The following is a 20,424-nucleotide window of genomic DNA, read 5'->3' as shown; positions in this document are numbered from 1 at the left end:
TAGTTATCTTTCATAAAATGAAGCAGAATTTGCTTTATTACTGTTCATATGCATTGCTTATATATACGTTTGAATGATGTACTATTGCATGTTGGCTATTTCAGAGGTCTGTTAAGCAAGTGGCACAATTTTCAGACCCCAGTTAGCAACTTTTCAAAATAAAATCTCTGTAATTCTGCTCGATATAAAGCGTTACAGCTTTATATCAAATTTCTAAAGAGGAAGTGAATGTTGCTGCCATGATGGCGATCAGCATCCATGAATGTCTGTGTCAGTCTGATGTGGTGAAATAAATAATGATAGAATTATCAGAATAATCTGGTGGTGATTTTGACCTGCAGTTTGACAGCTGTTTTCATCTGATTCAACTCGGTCCACAGATTGACATTTAGCACATTGCCCCGCCCCCACTGACTGCTACAGAGCGCTGGCCAACTGCTTATTCAATTTGTATCAATATTGAACGTATCATGTGTCAAAATCTCCACTGCACTTCCTTGGGCCCTTAACAATATCAACCACATCTTCATCCCCCACTCTATCCTCTTTCAACCCCGTCTCCCAATCAAGTTCTTACCCTCGTAACCCCCGCCCACCCAACCACCTGCTCCCTTGACCCCATCCCTTCTCACATTCTCCAATCTATTGCTCCTGACCTTCCTCTTTTTCTCACCCATCTAATTAGCAATTCCTGGTCAACTGGCTGATTCCCTAACTCTCTTAAAGAGGCAAGAGTGAACCCGCTACTCATAGTATTAGGCTGAAAAGATGAAAGTTTCTCAAGATATGTGAGCCACAGACATACAGACAGACAGACATTTGTGCAATTAGTAGGCAAATTATTAATATTGTAACACTAATATGACACGAAAACTATATAAAAATGTCCTTTATTGTCATGAAAAGTGAAACATACAGTACTTTCATCCAGTATTATGGGTTCTGCCCTCAGAAATGACCAGTAGCCTACAACCTGCACAAAGGGGGGAAATCAATTTATAATGTTTAAATGTTAAAGCAGCTTCAAACAGTTGAAGCTGCAGGAAAGCACAGACAAAATACAGACTAATTATTCATTTTAGAAGAAGAGAGAGGGAGAGTCAGAGCGACTTAGATTCCTGTTGAAAGGGAACATCAGAATATGTGTTTCCATAAAGAAGAAGCTGTTGGCAGAGGTAGACAGCAATAATGAATGTCATAATTATAAATATATGTTTCACCGACACAAAAACAGACTTAAATTTGACATTAAAACACAGGAAAATCAATTGTCTCAAGACATTGCCCATAATGGCTGCAGTCTAGTGGGGTAACTTATCAAATTAAAGGTGGGTCTGTACATCAACAGTAAATACTCAGTTTCAAATTGTATAGCAATGTGTTGTATATTCTTACAAAACTATCAGCTATCTCTCTGACGATTCTTTTTGTTTTTTTGTTTATTTTCAAAAGGCTAACAGCCACAAACACTGTCCAACAATGATGTACATCTTATGAACACGTATTGAAGGGATTAAAATCTCATGATAAACAAAATGTGTTTTGTAAAAGTACTGCCAAGTCTACATTCTCTTGTGATCAAATATGTGAAAGATGCTATTTAAACACAGGATCAAATCCACTCCCTTTATAAATTGTTTATCCGTTCTCGTGTTGCGTTGCCTCGTGCTGTGAGTGTTGGTTCTCTTGCCAAAAAAAGAGAATATGACGTGTTTTACTCACAATTATCCAGTAAGAAATTTGCTTTGGCATCTGGTTTTAACAAACAATATTAAAAAATTTACAAACAATATAATACTGTGGGTGTAACGATAACACTGTGGGATATAAGGTGAGAGTTAACAAAAGTGTTCGGAATACAAATGAATAATGCATCTGACACTGACGAGTAAAATGTACACGTACGTCTTTTAGGTGAGTGAGTCGTGACAAATCGAAATTTAAAGAAGCTGTAAGCAACTCTGCTTTGGCTCACTTGTAGTCGTAACACTCTGTGGCAAACTCTGCTGAAATGAACCTCGTCTCATCTGGGAATCTGAAGCTGTTTGTTCTATTTATCTCATACACAAATAGCATCATGGGTATTCGCATTTCTTGTAAGAAAAGCCGTTTAAGTGACTACGGGGGGGAGAACCTCCATATAAGCCTTCTGTTTTTTCATCCACTGATTCATGGTCCATTGGAGCCATCTTATGCACTGTGTTGCTCAATCTCAGGGCTACTTCCAAACAGGGTGACCAGCTGCTCCTCATAGTTAGCAATGTTTCTCTTCATGATGTCCATGCACGGCCCCAGCAATCTCTCAAAGGCTTTGACATCCATGACTGAAAAACAAAACAAGACATAGCTCAAAGAGAGTTACATCAAATCTTAGGTGGTACAGTGGAACATTTGCGTGCTGGATTCAATATATAAATGATCATAAAGTACCCAAGCATTTCACGCTCCCCACAGCATACGCCGATGCAGCTCTGGGCTTGTTTGTGACAAGTGCCAACTCCCCAAAATACTGGCCCCTTGAACATGTGGCAATGTCCATCTCCTCTTCCTCCTGGTCTTTTTTCGTCTGGTAGGAAAAAAAGACACAATAACATACCAGAAAACACCACCGTTTTTTTTACACCTAAAAATGAAAGGGAGACCGTGCAAACATACCCTGCTTCTTTTCATGGTGATTCTAACTTGGCCAGACTCGACAATGTAGAAGGAAACCGCTAAATCCCCCTGTAACACAAGGCATTAATGTAATGTTAAATGAGTGGCTATGGGTTTTATAAATGCTCCATTAGAATATAAAATCAAAAGGGAGAGAGACTCTTCACCTGTGCAATAATCTGCTGTGAATCATTGAACACCTTGGTGGACAGAACATCTACAACCTTCATTCTCTCCGAGAGCTGTGAACGGGACACACATTGGGTTATCAGTGGATTCACTGTAAATGCATTAAGCAGTTTCCTTACAGAAAGCAAATCTTCTAACCTCTAATGATGTGAGCAGTGGTAGCGTTTCGATGAACGCCTCATACAGCTTTCTCTTCTTGGCGTTATTCTTCACTATGATCCTCCTGAATGTCAGACGATCCTGCAACAGAAATTTAAAGACGATTTCAAGACAATGTAAAAAGGAATATATTTTACTTTATTTAATCCTGTGGTACTAGGTTAATGATATGTTGTGTACATATGTTTGACTTGATGGATGGATGGACATATGTAAAAAATCTTGTTTTCCAATCAAAAGCTCTTATTATTTTTGATAACTCCTCTTGAACTAGGAGGTATAATACAGAATAATACAAAAAAATACACCTAATGGAATGGAAAAACAATCCAGAAGCTCTATTAAGTCAGGCACCATCATCTTTTTCAATATTGCACTTGTTTTCCTTGACTTTCTAAAATTAAGGATGACTGAGCAATGATTCTCTGGAAGCTTTTCACCATATAACTGAAATAAATCCACATTTTGCAGTAGGGGTCACTGTAAAGATGTTAAATAAGCAGAGAATCTCCTGCAAACAAGACACCACTCTGGACATTTCAACCATGTGTCATTCTGACTGTTTCAATATTAAATATTCAGAACTCTTCAGGTTTTAAGTAACTTCTGCGAGATTATTTAGCAATTTAGACACAAGTTATAACCAGCAACACAGCAGAGGTTCTAGCTGACATTACAAAAACAATCCCATCCAAACAAGCCAACACAGCTCTAACCTTGTGGTAAAGTAGTCAGAGTCAGTCCTATCTGAGCAGGCTGCCCCTAAATTACAGAGCATTTTAAATCAGACTACCATAGTGATAGTACTATTCGTTCAGAAGCTCCTAAGCAGTGCCATCCCTCATCAACCTGAGGGGAGTGTTAGTTTAACAGGGCTGGATTCTTGTAAACACACACAGTACAAGTTACCATGCAGGGGATTCAGCTGCAACCTGCCCAGTCTGCACAGACACGACATTACAAAGAGGTTAGTCACATTTTAAAAGGACACAACCTTCACTGAGTCATTAATAAACAAGCTGGGATTCAGTAGCAACTGAACATTCAAAACAACTGTCCTGGCCACAGTTCTTACAGTAGTTTGAATTTGTTGAAGGAAAAAGCCTTTGACTATTCACCCCAAACATCATCATCAAGCTTCATGATGGTGCTGGCAGCTCCACTTCTTTACATATTGGTAATTTCTAACAACTTAAATCATCAACCTAAATTCATCAGAGGTGTATGCTCACTAAAAAAGACACTTACAGATTCTTCATCTGAAAGCTGAGCTCTATAATTGCACCACAACATGATTTTAAAAGGTCTGTAGTTATATACAGGGGACTTCAGTGGGTTTTATTCAGTATGTAGTAGTATGTGTCACTAAGATGATATGATCTCACTCATGATGCCAGGTACCAACGCTGCTAAAGACGACCTGGGTGTTTACTGTAAATCCTGATGACAGCACAGCGTGTAACAAAAAGCTGAGCACGGAGCAAACTGTGCTCCTGTGTGAGGATTTAACTCACTAGGCACCAAAGGGCTCCAGGCGAGACAGCGACTATGGTGGCTGCCCTGGGGGTGTTGTACATCAGTGCTAGTTCTCCAAAGCTGCCTCTGTTGTCATAGCAGCCGACCAGCTTATCCATACCATCAACCTTCACGAATATGTTAAACTTCCCACTGAAAGAAAATACAAAAGCAAAATAATAAATCAAGTCCAGTCAGCAAGAAACATTGATTTTACAGAATATTTTAACAATATATTCATTTTCAAAACTATGTTTCTCACAACCAATGATCTGATTCAAGAGAAAGGGCTTTCCGGTCAAAATGTACCTTTCAAGAACATAAAAGTTGTCCCCGTCATCATGTTGATCAATAATGTGCTCCTCTTCTGTGCAGAACTTCTCAAACATGGCATCCAGCACCTGAGACATCTGTTCCTGTGTGGTGGTTACAGAGCAGCAGCGTTGAACAATCGCACGGAATGAACTCAGCATGCTGTTTTAGCTACTTAAAAATAATTTCAAAAATCATGCATGGTGCACTGAGCTGTGGCAAAAAGCTGCTGGCCTCAGGGCACGCTCTCCTTTGTGTCATTTAAGAGATGGCAGAGGACAAACTGGAGCACATGAAATAATCCACTCACTTCATCCAAATTCTTGAACAGAAGAATGTCCCTACATGCGTCCTGTAGTCTCTGTCTCTGCTCATCGGTTTTTGGGTGGGTGACCTGCAAAACAAAACACACACCTGTGTTGTTGGCCTGAGGGAACTTATACAGAATAATTATTCAAATCCAGAGCTACAAATCAGGATCCTGCCACATTCAAGAGAAAATTGACAGTAGAAAGTTGTGAGGTGGAACGCAGCCTACCCATGGCTCTTTATCCTCATCATCATCATCATCAGGATTGAATGCTTCAGCACACACTGCATGACATAAACAAATGTTCAGTTAGACAATACATGTTTAACCAACTTATACTTCTCAGAAGTGTCAGACCCATAATATGTAAGACATTATTTAATCATTGCAAATATTTAAACTCCTGTTGGTCTTATTCATTATATTTCAGACAATAATGTCTTAGATTTTGTTGTTAACTTGCTGATCTTGTATGGTAAATCACATATGGAGGATAACCAAACTTATCCCCAACTTCACTGGCTTTTTGCACGGGTTTAAAAATCATTACGAGACGCTTAGATTTATTGATAAGAAAAAAAATAACATGACTGTAAGAATATTTAATAATCTCTTTATGGAGGAATAATGTGAGATTTATATTTCCTTTTCTTTTTATCTATTTTTGTTTTGATTTGTCTTCTGTCCTCTATTGTCGTTGTCTATGTAATACTATGGTTTTTTTTTATTTATTTAAATTAAATTTTGCATCTACCTATCTGTAAAGAGAACATGTCTGCTGTTTTGTAAAAAAAAATTAAAATACTACCACACTTTAGATCGAACCAGTACTTAAAATGTCTGTGCCCTCTTATACATTAGTCTTATTGTTACTGATCAATATCTATTTTTATTGTCATTATTTTATCAGTTATTATCAGTGTAATTGTTTCAATGTGTGTGATTTGAAACCTTTCTTGACCGGTAGTTGCAGTAGCCTGTTGCTCATATTGCAATTTCAATGCCTGTCAAAGGTCTGTGAGGACTTTGCTATTGTAATAAACTTTACACTGACCATCTTTGGGTAAATAAGACAGTGTGTATGGGCACTGCAGTAGCAAGGTGTTTATCACATAACCGTGATGGTCACAGTTGGACTCATAGCCAGGCAAACCTTGCTGCATGGAATACCCTGCTCTGTCTAACACCAACATTTCAACCATTCTTTCTCTGGCCAATTTTTTTTTAAGTCTGCTGGCTATTTGTCTTTTGCAGAGGATATTAATTTCCCATCTGAAATGACAAAAGGTAAGAAAGAATCATGATTCAAGTGCAACTGAATATTTTCACCTCCTTATCCTTTCTAACGTGCAACCATCAATTCATCTTCCCACTTTTTATTTAGTGAAATGCAACATAACATGTTACCCTTGATTAGACACTTTACTACAATGTGTGAGGAGACAGAATTAACCAAAAGGGGGCTAACATCGCATATAATATAATATACAATGTGGCAGAATAAGGTAAATACAAAATAAATAAAAGGAATGCAAATGTATTATATTTGTGTGTGTAAGTCAGAGCTTTTTTTTGTGTGTGAGTGTGTGTCTGAGACAACCATGAGCCCTAATTCAACAAAGTTGTTTTTATGCTACAACCTTACTATAACCATGACGAAGAGATTATTAGAAGTCGTACATTTCCGTATCTCCCCGTCGTTTTCACGCAGTGATATTATAAACAAGAATTGATACAAAGCGCTTTTACAAACTCTAATTAATCAACACTGTTAGAATAAACCAAAGACAGTGAGACAAGACAGATGGAAAAATACTTCAGTCCAGCTCATACTGGATCAAATCTGACGCAGCCTTCATGCTCATGTGTCAAACAAGTTTTATACGGTACGTTTCCAACACTCACACAGTCCAGAGTTCTCCTCTTGACAGAGAAGGCTTTTAACTGGCTGCTCAGACAGGAAGCAAAGGACAACTCACCTGATGCTCTTCTGATGAACCGGTTTATGACTGGGGCTGCAAAAGCATAGAAATATACAGTTAAATTTCACCATTAAGTTCATGTTTCTTCCAGTAACATAATTATTACTGGTAATTATCAGTTTATTGCTGCATCTACAGGGGCACATGTGCAGCAGAGAGTGCCAAGCCCTTAAGGATCCATCTTCATTTGGGTAAACCCAGAATAAGGACGGTTGCTTTGAAGCTTGTCTGCCACTTTGAATCTAATTTGAATTAGAATAACACATTTAGATGTAAAACAAGTCCAAACCTATGAAATATACATAAGACAGGAGGTGACATTCATTAATGGTGTGCCAGCCAGCGTTTACCGGGAACACTCATTGAAAATATCATCATGACAAGACACTGGAGTTTTGATTGGTACACAACTGTGACTCAAAAAATACTAAAATATATAATTTGATGATAGAATAAAGACGCCTTATGTAATCATTGCAGCCAGCCTTGAGGACCCCACCGCTCATTGGGATGCTGTGTCAGAGCTCTGGGTTGCTATGCTACTTGCTGCACCTTCACTGGCTATTGTGATGAAAATGAGCAGTTTATGAAAACATCCCATCACATAACACCATGACATCCCATTAGAGGTTTAGGTCCATGTCTTTGTCTGCGATTTGTCTTATTTTGGGATGTATAATCGGGGTATAGGCCCATCCGGCCTGCAACTGAAAAATAACAAATGGTGCAAGGTGTTACTTTAAATAGGGAAGAAATCTCCGGTTGCCTTTGATCTTGCAGCTATTTTAAAGGCTGTCCCTCTTTTAAAAACGTGTCTGCACAGATGGAGGGCAAGACATGTTCACTCGGCATCATTCAGCCTCTGTGACCATATATGGAAAATGACAGCGCCGTGGTGGTGGTGGATGCAAGGTGGAGAAGAGCTGGAGCATCACTGCGCTCAATGTGTCCCACATCATCCCCAGCGATACATGCTCACAATACGAATCAAAGCAAGATCATCCACCTTCCCATTCGCCATCTTCTCGAAATCTAGTCTCCTACCTATGAATTCCTCGTCATCGTCGTCCTCCTCCTCCTCCTCCTCTCCGTTCTCCGAGTCGATCTGCATGGCTTCGTCAATGAAGTTGACCGCTTTCCCAGGTCTCGGGGCCGAATTCTGGTCATTGCCACACGAGGCCTCTTTGGTCTCCCGGTCCTTCAGCTGGGTGAAGTACTGCAGCGCGAACTCGAGCAAATCCCTGGGCTGGCTCCTCAACACTTCCACGGTAAAGCTCTGTAGCAGCTCCGTCAGTCCTTCAGGAATTTCTATACTCATTCCTGTTCTCAGTCTATGGATGTGGACTAAACCGGTTTGCTGCGATCTCCGTTTGTGAGTTAAATCAAAGGCACACAAGCATGCACGCAAAGATCGGATGAAAAAAAAATCAAAGCCAGCGGATCGTAGCAGACGGGTGTAGTCAGACCACCCAGTCAGTCAGCAGCAGGCCATCAGCATCAGCGGCGGATCCTCGCTTTTTCCTTCAATGAAAATGGCTGTGGGTTTTTGGTCCAAGCATCATCTTCTGCTGCTGCTGCTTCTGGCTACAGGAAACCCACGCATGTGACCCAGGAAACCATGGCAACCACCTATCCAGGGATTGCGTATGAGCAGCAGCGGAATCGGCAGCCAGTCGCAAAATACAAATGAGAGAAACCCTCGGCTTTCATCAGTCACACACCGATTTTCACTAAGAGAGATGAGACCGAGAGGACAGAGCGGGTGTCCATATTATGTGAGTTGCATATGTCTTGTTTTGGGGCCATGATAATGTTTATTCGCACAGGCAGAAAATGTCTTACATATGTCCTAAAAAATCTACTTAAGAATAGAAAATGTGGTGACAATGTACATGTAAAATATATAGCATATATAGTGTGACGTGTATATTATTAATCATTTATAAAAAAAGATCAGACTGGTACAAATTATAACTAATGAATAAACAGCTTTGCACTGACTCTGTAACTAAAGCAATTATTATTCATTTTATTCATAATAGCCTTAGGACAAGGGGTTATTATAAAGGGACAATCCCTTTATAATAGTGTCAGGACATTATAACTCATTTCTTATTCCAGAGAGAAAAAAGTGGATGCTGCAGGACATTAGAAAGGAAATTTAGTGAAAATACTATTTTTGACTTTTTTTAAATGTGATGGTAAACACATATATATATATATATATATATATATATATATAAATGGGGTTCCACAGCACACTGCCACTGGATCCGTGAAAGTTTCCAGATTCATCCATTAAAATGATCATGATGATATATTTTCTGTGTTGACGTGGTGAAAATATTTTTAATGCATGTCTAATATCTTGCTATGACATTTCTCTTGTGTTCTTCGTTCACATAAGTAAGTGTAAAAAATATAGGTTGAGTCAAGTTATTCAAAGGGACATGAGACGGTCCCTGAGTATATTTATAGGGGGTCCTTGACTGAGAAAATATTGACAGAAAACCTCTCCATCTTCATGTGTGGCCTTAAACCTGTAAAACCCGTAACTCTCTCCAGCTCTAAACTGTAACTTTAAAGTTCTCATGTTACACAAAACAGCCCTTAAACAAATCACAGTTGATCCGAAGTGCGAAAGTGAGCAATAACGTATAACCCAGAAGAAATAGTGGATCAGATTTGAATGAGATTCATTCAAAAGCCTGTATGAAAAAGTGATTTAAAGTGAAAGAAGCCCATATGACATCACCAGAGCATTTAATCCTGAATTGTAGGATAGAGAGAATCCGTGGATCTGAAGTTTGTGAGTTGTTTGGGACACTGGTGCAACTGGTAATGTATACCGAAAAAATAAACTACACTGCTAAATGTGCAACAACCTTATTGTATGTGGGCCACATGGTTATTATATGCTTATTATAACCTTGTTGAGAAGAAACTTGCTATTATTACATTTTTATATCTACTGTTTATATCAATCCTCTGTGCCTCTGTGGCTCAACTATGAGACCCCTCCCCCCGCTGTGTCCCATATCTGTCCCCCTTTATTAAGAAGGCACAACATTCTCTCATTCAGGCAAACGCATGCCACGTCCACGGAGTGACTTTTGCTAATATTTCTCAAACTCTCCATTCAAAACTGCAGATTTCCTCTGTGAACAGTCCAACACAGGGACTTTATCTGGACATGTACAGTAAGCTACAACCCCGTCCCGGCATCGAGTGTAAGAAGACATTAGAGACAGTTGTGATTGGAGAACAAACACAGTGCATCAGTCGTGCTCACTGAACCGTAGATCCCGAAGATTGTTTCTGCTTTGTGCTTCTCAACAGACCATTGGAGCTTTAAGCTGTGCAATTACTACACTTCAAAATAAAGTGAATCATCTTTAGGCTGCAAGAACACTGGATCGGTCACTTGATGTGGTTAAGTAATGCTCTCCGTTAATATTTGGAATAAGGCTCAGTATTTATATATTATAACAGGACATATTCAATTTGCTGTATTTGACATGTTGATGACAGCATTTATTAGATACACTCAGTTTAATGTTATCTAACACAACAGTCAAATAAATCATTTAAATTTCTTTCTTCTGTTTGTAAAGCTTCCTGCAGAATAATACAATACAATTCATCATCCTGTGTGTTTGCTTATTCTCAGCAGCTGATACCTGCTACAGAGGCAGCTTCTGATACGTCTGGACATCTCCTTTCTCAATTGTCTCTGGTATGAAGTGCACATCTAGTGTGTTCATTATAAATGTATTTAGACAGAGCTGATTATGATCAGGGTGTTGTTTTTTTAATCCTGGTGTCAATAATTCACACGTTTTAAACTCAAATCATAAGTGAGGAATAAAACCTCCTCACTTACACGATGACTTGTAAAAAAATACTGTCCTTAAAGATAAAGTGAACATGAATATTTCGATTATATTTCAAAAATTGTGGTGAGCTAACTGAGAACAAAGAGTTATTGCCTCACTTTGTTTGGTTTTGGGACAATGTGAAGCCACATGGCTGAATATTGTCACTACTCTGAAATAAATAAAACCAGTATTGCACCAAAAAGTAAGAAATCTGATATTTTAAAATCAATTGTGCCACTAAACCTCTACTGCATATTTGAACTAGTCTGCCAATTCAGATTCTAAAAAGTGACACACTGACACTAATCTTTTTCTGCCATTCATATTTTCAAGAAGAGAGTGACTGTGCCACCTGCTGGACATGGCATGGTATTGTACAACCTTGTTACATTACATTATATTTTGTCTTTACATGATCAGTTCTGATTAATGTCTGGTCTTCATATACACCAGATTGATAAACACCTACAACCTTACCAAAGTGTTGCTCTATAAGGAAACATGCATTAGATCAATGTGAGAGAAGGTGCACATCAGTCATCAGGACATACCAACCAATCTTAACAGTTTTACCCTGTGGCATATATATGTGATATTACACAAGAAATGTAATGTGAAACCTCACTTTGGCTGGTGGCAATTTTTATTATTCTGTGAACTATGCAACCATAGAATGACTTGAATTAAAAACAGTTATAGGTATATTTTAAGATGCCTGTATCACACATTTTGGACATTTTAAATAGTACAAAAATATTATACTTTGTTGCAAAAACCTTTGCAAACATTCTAAGTTTAACAGCAGTAACTCCCACTGAACAGTAGATACTAAGTCGATATAATATATCAGATTTCAGAGGTGATACCAAGCCACATAGATGCTGCTGATGCGGTTGATGCATCAACCATGCAGTACACATTGTATTCATGACGATTACCTGTGACAACAATGACCCTAACAATTCCCAGATGTAAATAGGGTTAGTTTTGATGATAGTTTTCTTTTATCATTTTTGAAAGTGATGGCAAGTAAACATGATCTTTCTGTTAACACAATATATCTGAATCTGCAAAGGTGTGAAACTGAAGTGCAACAAGAAAACATACCACAGTAAAATATAAAATAATAATTCGTCCTCGGTTTCTTCCACAATTACAGCTTTTCTCTTCCTGCTCTTGCGTAGGCACGTAGCAGCCGCAGATACGCGTACAGCAGTGGTCCGGCTGCCTGGCTGGACAGCCCATAGTACCATCAGAAATAATGAACCACGTGAACCCAACATCAAGGCTGAATGTGTTCGTTGTCAGGGTAACACAAGGTGCATGAAGTGGTGGACTGACGTGGTGCAAACATTTCTATCCTAACTTAGCGATGATGATTGTGACAAATGATAATTGAAGTTTGAGGAAGTATCGCAGCAGATTTAGATGTAATGTCAATCGCTTGTTGATAAATGTTTTTTATATACAATAACCCCTGGCAAAAAAGACGTGTAGGATGTGCAATGATTAAAATATTAGAGAATATTTCATAGCAATAATTTCCACAGAATAAACCAAGACTCATAACCAAGAAACAGCTTCCTTCCTGTGTAAGATTTGACAGTATTACCCTCAGCATTGTATTGATTTTGCAATCTGAAAACAATGATTAGGTCTCTAGGGTTTGTGATCATCTTATGTTGCTTTTGATTGACAGCAATGTTGCTTGCTCTGTCTTTACTTCTGAAAACATGTCATCTACACTTCCAAGTCAGGTCGTTCACCTACAGTGCATTTCACAAAAAAAAAAAAAACTGTTGCTCCTTTTTTCCAGGAGATATTTATTCGATCAAGAGACAGGATCGCATCTTTCCATAAACAAGTCAGTTAAATATTAACAAATTTACAGTCATGAGGAATGTAAAATAAAAAAATAAACAAACAAACAAACAACGCCCGCCCTTAAAAAACCCAAACCCCGAGGACCCCTCCCAGGATAACGACCACAATGGCACTGGAAAAACTGTCCAGCTCCATTGTTAACGCGCTCTTCCATTCAGTGCTTCACAGTTCTTCTTTGTTAGATTTTGTCTGCAGAGGAACAAAATCAAAGTGATGAGTAAATATTCCAGAATATGAATTCTTTACATCGTCCACATGCCACAATTCTATTTAAGTGCTCTCACCGTTTCTTCATCGTCATCGTCATCTACGATGTCATCTTTGTCTTCAGAGTCGTCCTCGGCTGGCTCCTCCTCTGGCTCCTCCTCTGGTTCTTCTTCAACCTGTAGAACAGTGACATGATTTTAAACACAAGTATCACTAAACAGACAAACCTATTTTTACACTACTGGGCAAAATGAAGTAGATGGGGTTTGCATAAGACAAAGGGAAAGTAGACACTGCTTAATAAAAATCAGACACAAGCGGTTCACTGGCTCTGGAGGAGATGACTTGAAACTGAAACTAGAAACCATTTGCTATGCATATGCAAAGTAACCCAGTGTGTGGCAGCTGGCATTGACTTGCCTGTTCATCCAGAGGTACATTCATGCTGAGTCGAAGCATGCGCTCTATCCTGTCTCCGTAAGACTTAGTGTCCACCAGCTGGTAGCCTGAGCGCAGCGTGGCCGTCTCAAACAGAACCATGGCCAGATCTGATGCAGTCTGGTCCTCAGCGTCATCCTGAGGGACAAAGGGAAATACATTATTGATTCTCTGCATGGATAGGAAGATTTTTATTCAGATTATTAATTCAACTACCATGTTCCCATATGAGATGTGCAGTGTATTTTATTGTATTGCTTGATGAGAAACATGACTATGCTTTTCTAAAAGCAACACATTATTTTCTAAATCACATTATATGGCACAATTAAAATAGTTAAATTATAGTGGTAAAACTTACATTGACTCTGTTGAGCATCTGCTTGATGAGAGGGTGTTTAGGGTTGATTTCTAATGTTTTCTTCTGGCTGGCGTAATAGCTGAGGAAGAGAGAGAGGAATTACTATACAAACTTAAAAAGTCAAGCTGACCAAAAACATCTCCTAGATTTAGATTTCACAACTGTGACAATGAGCATATAGTGTTTGAAAGCAAATATCATCAATACTAACTTTGTGGAAATGTCTTTTCCTGTCTGGTAAGCTTGTGCCTTCATGATCCTCTCCATGTTTCCTGACCAGCCGTACTGACTGGCAACCAGAGCGCAGGGTGAGTTGGTCAGCCTCTGAGAGAGGATGGCCTTCTCAATCTGTGGGAAAGACGCCAGGATATGAAATAATGAGGCTGAGGGAACAGACGTAACCAAGCAACTGCAACCAAACTATCACTTCAGTGGCTGCAACTCATTTACCCATGGTCTGAATTTGAATAACTGAATCTCTACCTTGTCCTTCAGGGCCTTGTCCTTCAGCCAAGTGGTAAGAGGCTCAAAGTTCTTCTCCAGGGTCTCCCTCTTTTCCTTGGCCATGTCGCTCTCGTCGAATTTGATGCCCTCCTTTGCCACGTTCTGGAAACGTTTTCCATCAAACTCGGGCAACGCCTGAACGCAGTACTCATCCACAGGCTCAGTCAGGTAGATAACCTCGTAGCCCTTTTTCAGCAGCCTCTCGACGAAAGGAGAAGCCTCAGCCTGAAGAGGAAAACAGTTCATTAGTGGTGTGATTCCTTCTTGGAATTTACAATATTTAGTTTTGAATTGTTTTTATCATCATTCCAACTCCCTTCTCACCTCTTTCCTGCTGGTTCCAGCCATGAAGTAGATCTTGTCCTGCTTCTCCTTCATGCGCTCCACATACTCCTCCAGGCTGGCCAGGACTGTCTCACTGTTGGAGGTCTGGAAACGCAGCAGTTTGGCCAGTCGGGTCCTGTTGGAGTGATCCTCAATGACACCCAGCTTGATGTTGGTTCCAAACTCCTTCCAGAACTTATCGTTGTACGTCGCCTCTGCGATCTTCTTGATCATGTCCAAAGTCTTACGCACCAGTTTCTTACGAATCACCTGAACCCAGACAAGATAAGCAATTCATTCTTTGACAGTTTCCACTTATAATAAATGTAATGGTTTGTGATATTCACATTTTACTTTAATTTAGAACTTTTACTTTGGTCCCCTTCTTTTCCCAGACTTCTAATTTGAAATATGCTAAATAAATGTTTGTGTTTCCATGATTAAAAGACCAGATAAATACAAAATGTGACATTTATAATTAAAGAGAAAAATAAGTGGAATTGAGATGTATTCATTTTAGCTGTGAGGCTCACCTTGAGCAGTTTGTGCTGCTGCAGAGTCTCTCTGGACACATTCAGGGGGAGGTCATCAGAGTCAACCTAGAAAAATAAATATACATTTATCACAATGCTGGCGCCATTACATCAATGTCTGTCCAGGTCATAATAGTACACTACTCTGCCATAACATTAGCATTAGAAATCACTTACCACTCCCTTGACGAAGTTCAGGTACTTGGGCATCATGTCGTTGAAGTCGTCTGTGATGAAAACTCTTCTGACAAATAGCTGTGACAGAAAGAGACATTTATTTACAAATGGAGCTGATGAAGCTGATAAATAATTTGGAGTAATGTTGGAAGCTTTTGCTTCAGTCTTAATTATAACTCATTGCTGTTAAATCTGTTGTTTTGACTTGAGTTTTATTCACAATTGTGTTGTTATTGTAAATTTGAATCTTGCTAAATCGTTTGAGTGTGTTTTAATCCTGCTATGTGAATGAGTTTGGGCTTCATGTTTGTATGGAAAGTCCTTAATACCATCCTTTAAGCACATAAGATCCCTTAAAATGAAGACTGAATACTGTACGAGTCACATACCTTGATGTAGTCGTTCTTCTTGGAGCCGTACTCGTCAAACAGGCCGCGGGGAGCTGAAGTGGGCACAAAGAGGATCGACTTAAAGGTGACCTCACCCTCAGCTGTGAAGTGGATGTGAGCCAGAGGGTCATCGCTGTCCTGTTGGAAAACAAAACATTTGTTTGAGTAACTTATATTTAACACTTGTTGAGTCTTCAATGCACATGCTCAATCTACACTGAGGTACAACATAAGAGTTACTGATGAGGTATTTACCTTAGAGAAGGTCTTGTAGAAAGCATTGTATTCATCCTCCTCAACCTCCTTAGCTTGTCTCTGCCAGATGGGCTTGATATCATTCATCAGCTCCCAGTCCCACACGGTCTTCTCAACCTACAAAAAACACGATAAAACATTTTCAAAAATAGCCCACAAATATGCATTTTCAAACAATAAGATCAATTTATTTACCAATTTACATCAACAACTACTTAATGAACATCCTACCTTCTTTGTCTTTGGTTTGTCTTTGTTCTCTTCCTCCTCTTCTACCTCAGCCTCCTCTTCAGGTGTCTCTTTCTCTGGTTCCTCTGTTGCCTCGGCATCTTCCTCGATGGGCTCCTCAACTGTCTCAGTCTGGCATGTAGAGAGGTAGAGATGAAATGCCACTTCCATATTTGCAAGTTTCCTGATAGAGCTATACCTGGGATCAAGTCTGAGTCAAAGTGTGGAAGGAAATGTCTTACCTTGCTGGCCCAAAGGTAGATGGGGAAGTTGATGAACTGAGAGTATTTCTTGATGAGGTTCTTGATGGTCTCAAGCTCCAGATAGTCTGAGGCCTCCTCTTTCAGGACGAGCCTGCGGTCAGAAAGAAGATGCGCAAGATTCAATTTCACAGTCAATAGTAATCTAACATTTGAGACTAGAGTAGTAACATGAGAATAGCATTGAAGGTTTGAGTAAGTATAATGGTTCCATGTAAATTGTAATGAATGGACATTTAGAGAGTACATAGATTAGATTTGGGAACAGAAAGGGGGACGTGCAATCTGCTATTAGACTGGAGGAACAGCAGTTGATAATGACATCAAAAACCTTTAGCAAAAGGAAAAACAAGTTGTTAACGTACGTGATGGTGGTTCCTCTGCCGAGCGTGTCCCCGCGGGGGTCCTCGACGACGGAAAACTCATTGGAGTCAGACTCCCAGATGTGCTGAGTGCCATTGTTGTGCTTTGTTGTCACAATGACCTTGTCAGCAACAAGGAAAGCGGAGTAGAAACCCACACCAAACTGGCCAATCAGCTCTGAGCTGGACTCTGCCTCAGTCTGCACATCTGTCATCTTGCTGAGGAACTCGCTGGTGCCGGACTTGGCGATGGTGCCCAAGTTCTTCACCAGCTCTTCTTTGGTCATTCCAATACCAGTGTCAGTGATGTGTAGCATGTTCTTCTCTTTATCAGACTGGAGATGGGAAGAAGACAGACAAATTACCAACAATGCAAGGGCTGTTTACATCAATACTATAGGCTGCATCATACAGTAAATGTACACACTTTTATTTTGATGGTCAGCTCTTCATTGGAGGCCATTGCATCTTCATTGGTGAGAGACATCAGGCGAATCTTATCTAGAGCATCTGAAGCATTTGAAATCAGCTCCCTAAGGAAAATCTGCAACAGATAAAACACATAATTTAGTCTTTACTGTCAGACATAATAGAAAAGAGGTTATTTTGCAATATTTCCAACAGTATTTCAAACATGTATTGTTTATTCCTGCTCACCTCCTTGTTCTTGTAGAGGGAGTTGATAATCAGCTTCATCATACGGTTGACTTCCGCCTGGAAGACATGTTTTTCTGACTTTTCTCTTATATCCTTAATCTGAGCTGCATTCAGCCCATCCAGCTGGATAGCCTCCTCCTCTCTGAGGACACAGATGTACACACAGGTTAAAATCACAGTGCACAAGAACTCCCCGCTCTAGGAATCAATAACCAAGTCAAAGGCCAGACACATGGTTCCCTGGTCTTAACAAGGGGTGTGTATTAAATCCTGCAAAGCTTGGCCGCCACAAACAATTCCAAGGTTTGCTCTGAGCGTTTGTGTGCACAAGCATGGTCACGTCGACCTTGTGCTGTTAACTTAAGGTTTAGTCGACCTTCTCTGATAAAGACACCGGCAGTGCATTCAATAGGCACATTATGAAAAACAAATATTCCAAAACAAGTACCACCCACCTCTGCACCACCTCATCATCGGTCCTGGAGCCATCCCTGCTTTTACCCAGGTCCTCCTCTACTATGCCATCTACGTCGAGTTCATCCTCTGCCTTCACAGCAGCTGCAGAGGGACAAGACAGTTGTTAGAAATATAAGAAAGACACACTAATATTTGCAGATATGGCTGGAGAAATGTCCAGGATGTCAGGTTTTTCTCAATGAGACTGAAACGCTACAAAGACACGTTGAAAATCACTACATAAGTAAGACGGGATGTTAGGAAGGCTGGCTTTTATAGGCTAAAATATGGATGTGTATGGATGTAACAGCATATTAGCTAGCTTCAGACCGCTTTTACATTCGTGGTGTTGCAGCTAGAAACTTCTGGTAAGGCACTAATGAAGAACAGATACTGGCGTTGCTCTGTGAAATGAGTGGTAGACGAATAATTGAGAAATATAGTTGACAAACGGACGACATTGAGCTCGGGAAGTGGACATATTTAAAAGCTGCAGTCACGAGTCACAAAGAGAAGCAGAGCAGAGACGAAGAAATGTAAGTTAGCTCGCTAGCTAACCCCGCTAGCTGCAGTTCTGGGGTAATAGAAAGATAAACGGGAGATAAGAACGTTTCCGCTACTCACCGAAGGCTAAGAGGGCGAAGAGCAGCGCTGGGAGCCAGACTCGTTTCATTTTTGACTGACGACGTGAGCGTGGAGCTGCTGTGAGACAAAAGCCGGGGAGCAGCGCACGCAGCTCAGCCTTTAGCTCGGAGACTGACAGGCTGCCTCTCCCACAGCAGCGGCCCACTCCGTCAGACCCGGGGCGGCCGACCAATGGCTGCGCACCACGCACAACCTCCCGCCAATCAGAGCGCAGCACACGGCACGCGTCGCCCAATCGCCGTCTTCAACATAAGTCGAGACCCGAAAATCGTGGCCCGACACCATTGGCTAAGAATGACTGATCAGCACATCACTTCCCGAAAATTTACCTCTCATCGTGGTGATACAGATCTTGGTCAACACGTTGGTTGAACTTTGATTTTCTTCTGCGGGGTCACAGCAAAGTGACATGAGGATGTTTGTGTTGTGGCTGTGACTCCACCATTCTTCTGTCTCTATTATCTTTCCTGTAGCCCTTATTGAGACATACATATAGTCATATATATATTGCTCTATACCTCTTTATATACAGTCTATGCTCTATAAATGTGGATTCATTTTGATAACCATTTTATGTGTAGCCTTTTTTGTTTTTGCTGCCACTGTACTGTGGGTTTTGAAAAGTGCTCTGTAAATAAAGTGTATTGTTTTTTCTTTTTTTTATATTACAAGTCATAGTATATGAGGATATGATCACACATCAGCTCCACCTCTCAGGGAGACACTGCTCATTTAGTCAGATTAAAAAGCAAACAGCGTACGATCCATCTGAGATTATGGCATAGTAGAGTCACATGTGAATAGATAAGGACATAATATCATCAAATGTGCACATACTGTTTGCTCAACCTGTCTCAGGAGATCCAGGACACAGGTGTCGAGTAGCCGCTATTGTTACACTTCTGGGTGTGCGTGTGTGCATGTGTGTGTGGTCCAGGTATTACTGGAGTTGTGGGGACCTAAATTTGACTTCCTTATGGATACAAGAAGAAATGCAAATCATTAAACATGAAGGTGAAGACATGTAAGGTTAGGTTAAGTTTGAGGTTTGGGTTTGGGTTGGAAGTAAGGTCAGGGTTAGGGTTACGCAAGTAGTAACTATGGTTGAGGTTAGAGTCTCCAGTATATCAATGTAATGTCCTCTGAAGTCACAGAAATACAACTCTGTGTGTGTGTGTGTGTGTGTGTGTGTGTGTGTGTGTGTGTGTGTGTGTGTGTGTGTGTGTGTTTTAAATTCTCCAGTTTATTGAAAAAGAGAACTGCGTTGGAGAAAAATTTTGATCTACATGAACACAGCTGAAGTGCATTATCAAAATTTTGTTAGGCCTTCAACTTTTTAGTTTTTCTGGAGCTCGTTTGCTGTAAAGTTTTATTTTTTTAATCAAGATCCTGTTCATCTCTGTTATTCTATCGTAGCAGGACTGTATGCTGCAACCATCAATTATCTATACTATCAATACATCTGACAGTTTTTTGTAATTACTGATTTTTGGTGATTAAAATGTCAGAGAATAGTTATATATGCTGCAGATTGTTCCCTCAAAAATAAATGTAGGTATCAATGTAGATTTTTTTCCCCCTGACCACCGGTTAAAACTAAATAAATAGTGAGTTTACAATCAGGGGAAAAAGTATTCGTACTGCGCAAAAAATGAAATCTATGAAATCATGAAATCATCTAGCACATGATGATGCATTCAGCATTTTGCTCAAGCTTCCAAGATGGACAAGTACAAGTCACATG

The 20,424-nt window shown here is 39.9% G+C and overlaps 1 protein-coding gene across 2 annotated transcripts; it reads right to left on the bottom strand.

The window, feature by feature from the left end:
* Positions 1-874: 874 nt before the first annotated feature.
* hsp90b1 (heat shock protein 90, beta (grp94), member 1) lies at positions 875-18,818 on the bottom strand. Of its 2 annotated transcripts, XM_047339928.1 has the most exons (28): positions 18,660-18,818; positions 18,035-18,137; positions 17,580-17,721; positions 17,350-17,466; positions 16,926-17,257; positions 16,543-16,654; positions 16,304-16,432; positions 16,073-16,189; positions 15,818-15,955; positions 15,429-15,506; positions 15,252-15,317; positions 14,719-14,988; positions 14,374-14,619; positions 14,102-14,238; positions 13,891-13,969; positions 13,508-13,667; positions 13,169-13,239; positions 8,167-8,479; positions 7,120-7,155; positions 5,369-5,424; positions 5,141-5,224; positions 4,828-4,934; positions 4,518-4,671; positions 2,983-3,084; positions 2,823-2,897; positions 2,656-2,724; positions 2,431-2,566; positions 875-2,324 (listed from the first exon to the last, which is right to left on the bottom strand). In XM_047339928.1, the coding sequence occupies exons 1-28, from the start codon at positions 18,706-18,708 to the stop codon at positions 2,191-2,193; spliced, it is 3,612 nt and encodes a 1,203-aa protein (XP_047195884.1). In that variant the 5' UTR covers positions 18,709-18,818; the 3' UTR covers positions 875-2,190. The 2 variants fall into 2 exon arrangements, 1 of the variants encoding a protein (XP_047195884.1); XR_004696884.1 differs by lacking the exons at positions 13,169-13,239; positions 13,508-13,667; positions 13,891-13,969; ... (12 more) ...; positions 18,035-18,137; positions 18,660-18,818 and having other exon boundaries at positions 875-1,021; positions 1,052-2,324; positions 8,167-8,726.
* Positions 18,819-20,424: the final 1,606 nt, after the last annotated feature.

Source organism: Hippoglossus stenolepis, chromosome 5 (assembly GCF_022539355.2).
Source record: "Hippoglossus stenolepis isolate QCI-W04-F060 chromosome 5, HSTE1.2, whole genome shotgun sequence".
NCBI classification, from domain to species: Eukaryota; Metazoa; Chordata; class Actinopteri; order Pleuronectiformes; family Pleuronectidae; genus Hippoglossus; species Hippoglossus stenolepis.
The sequence above is the reverse complement of the archived record's forward strand: the minus strand, read 5'-3'. Positions and strand labels throughout refer to the sequence as shown.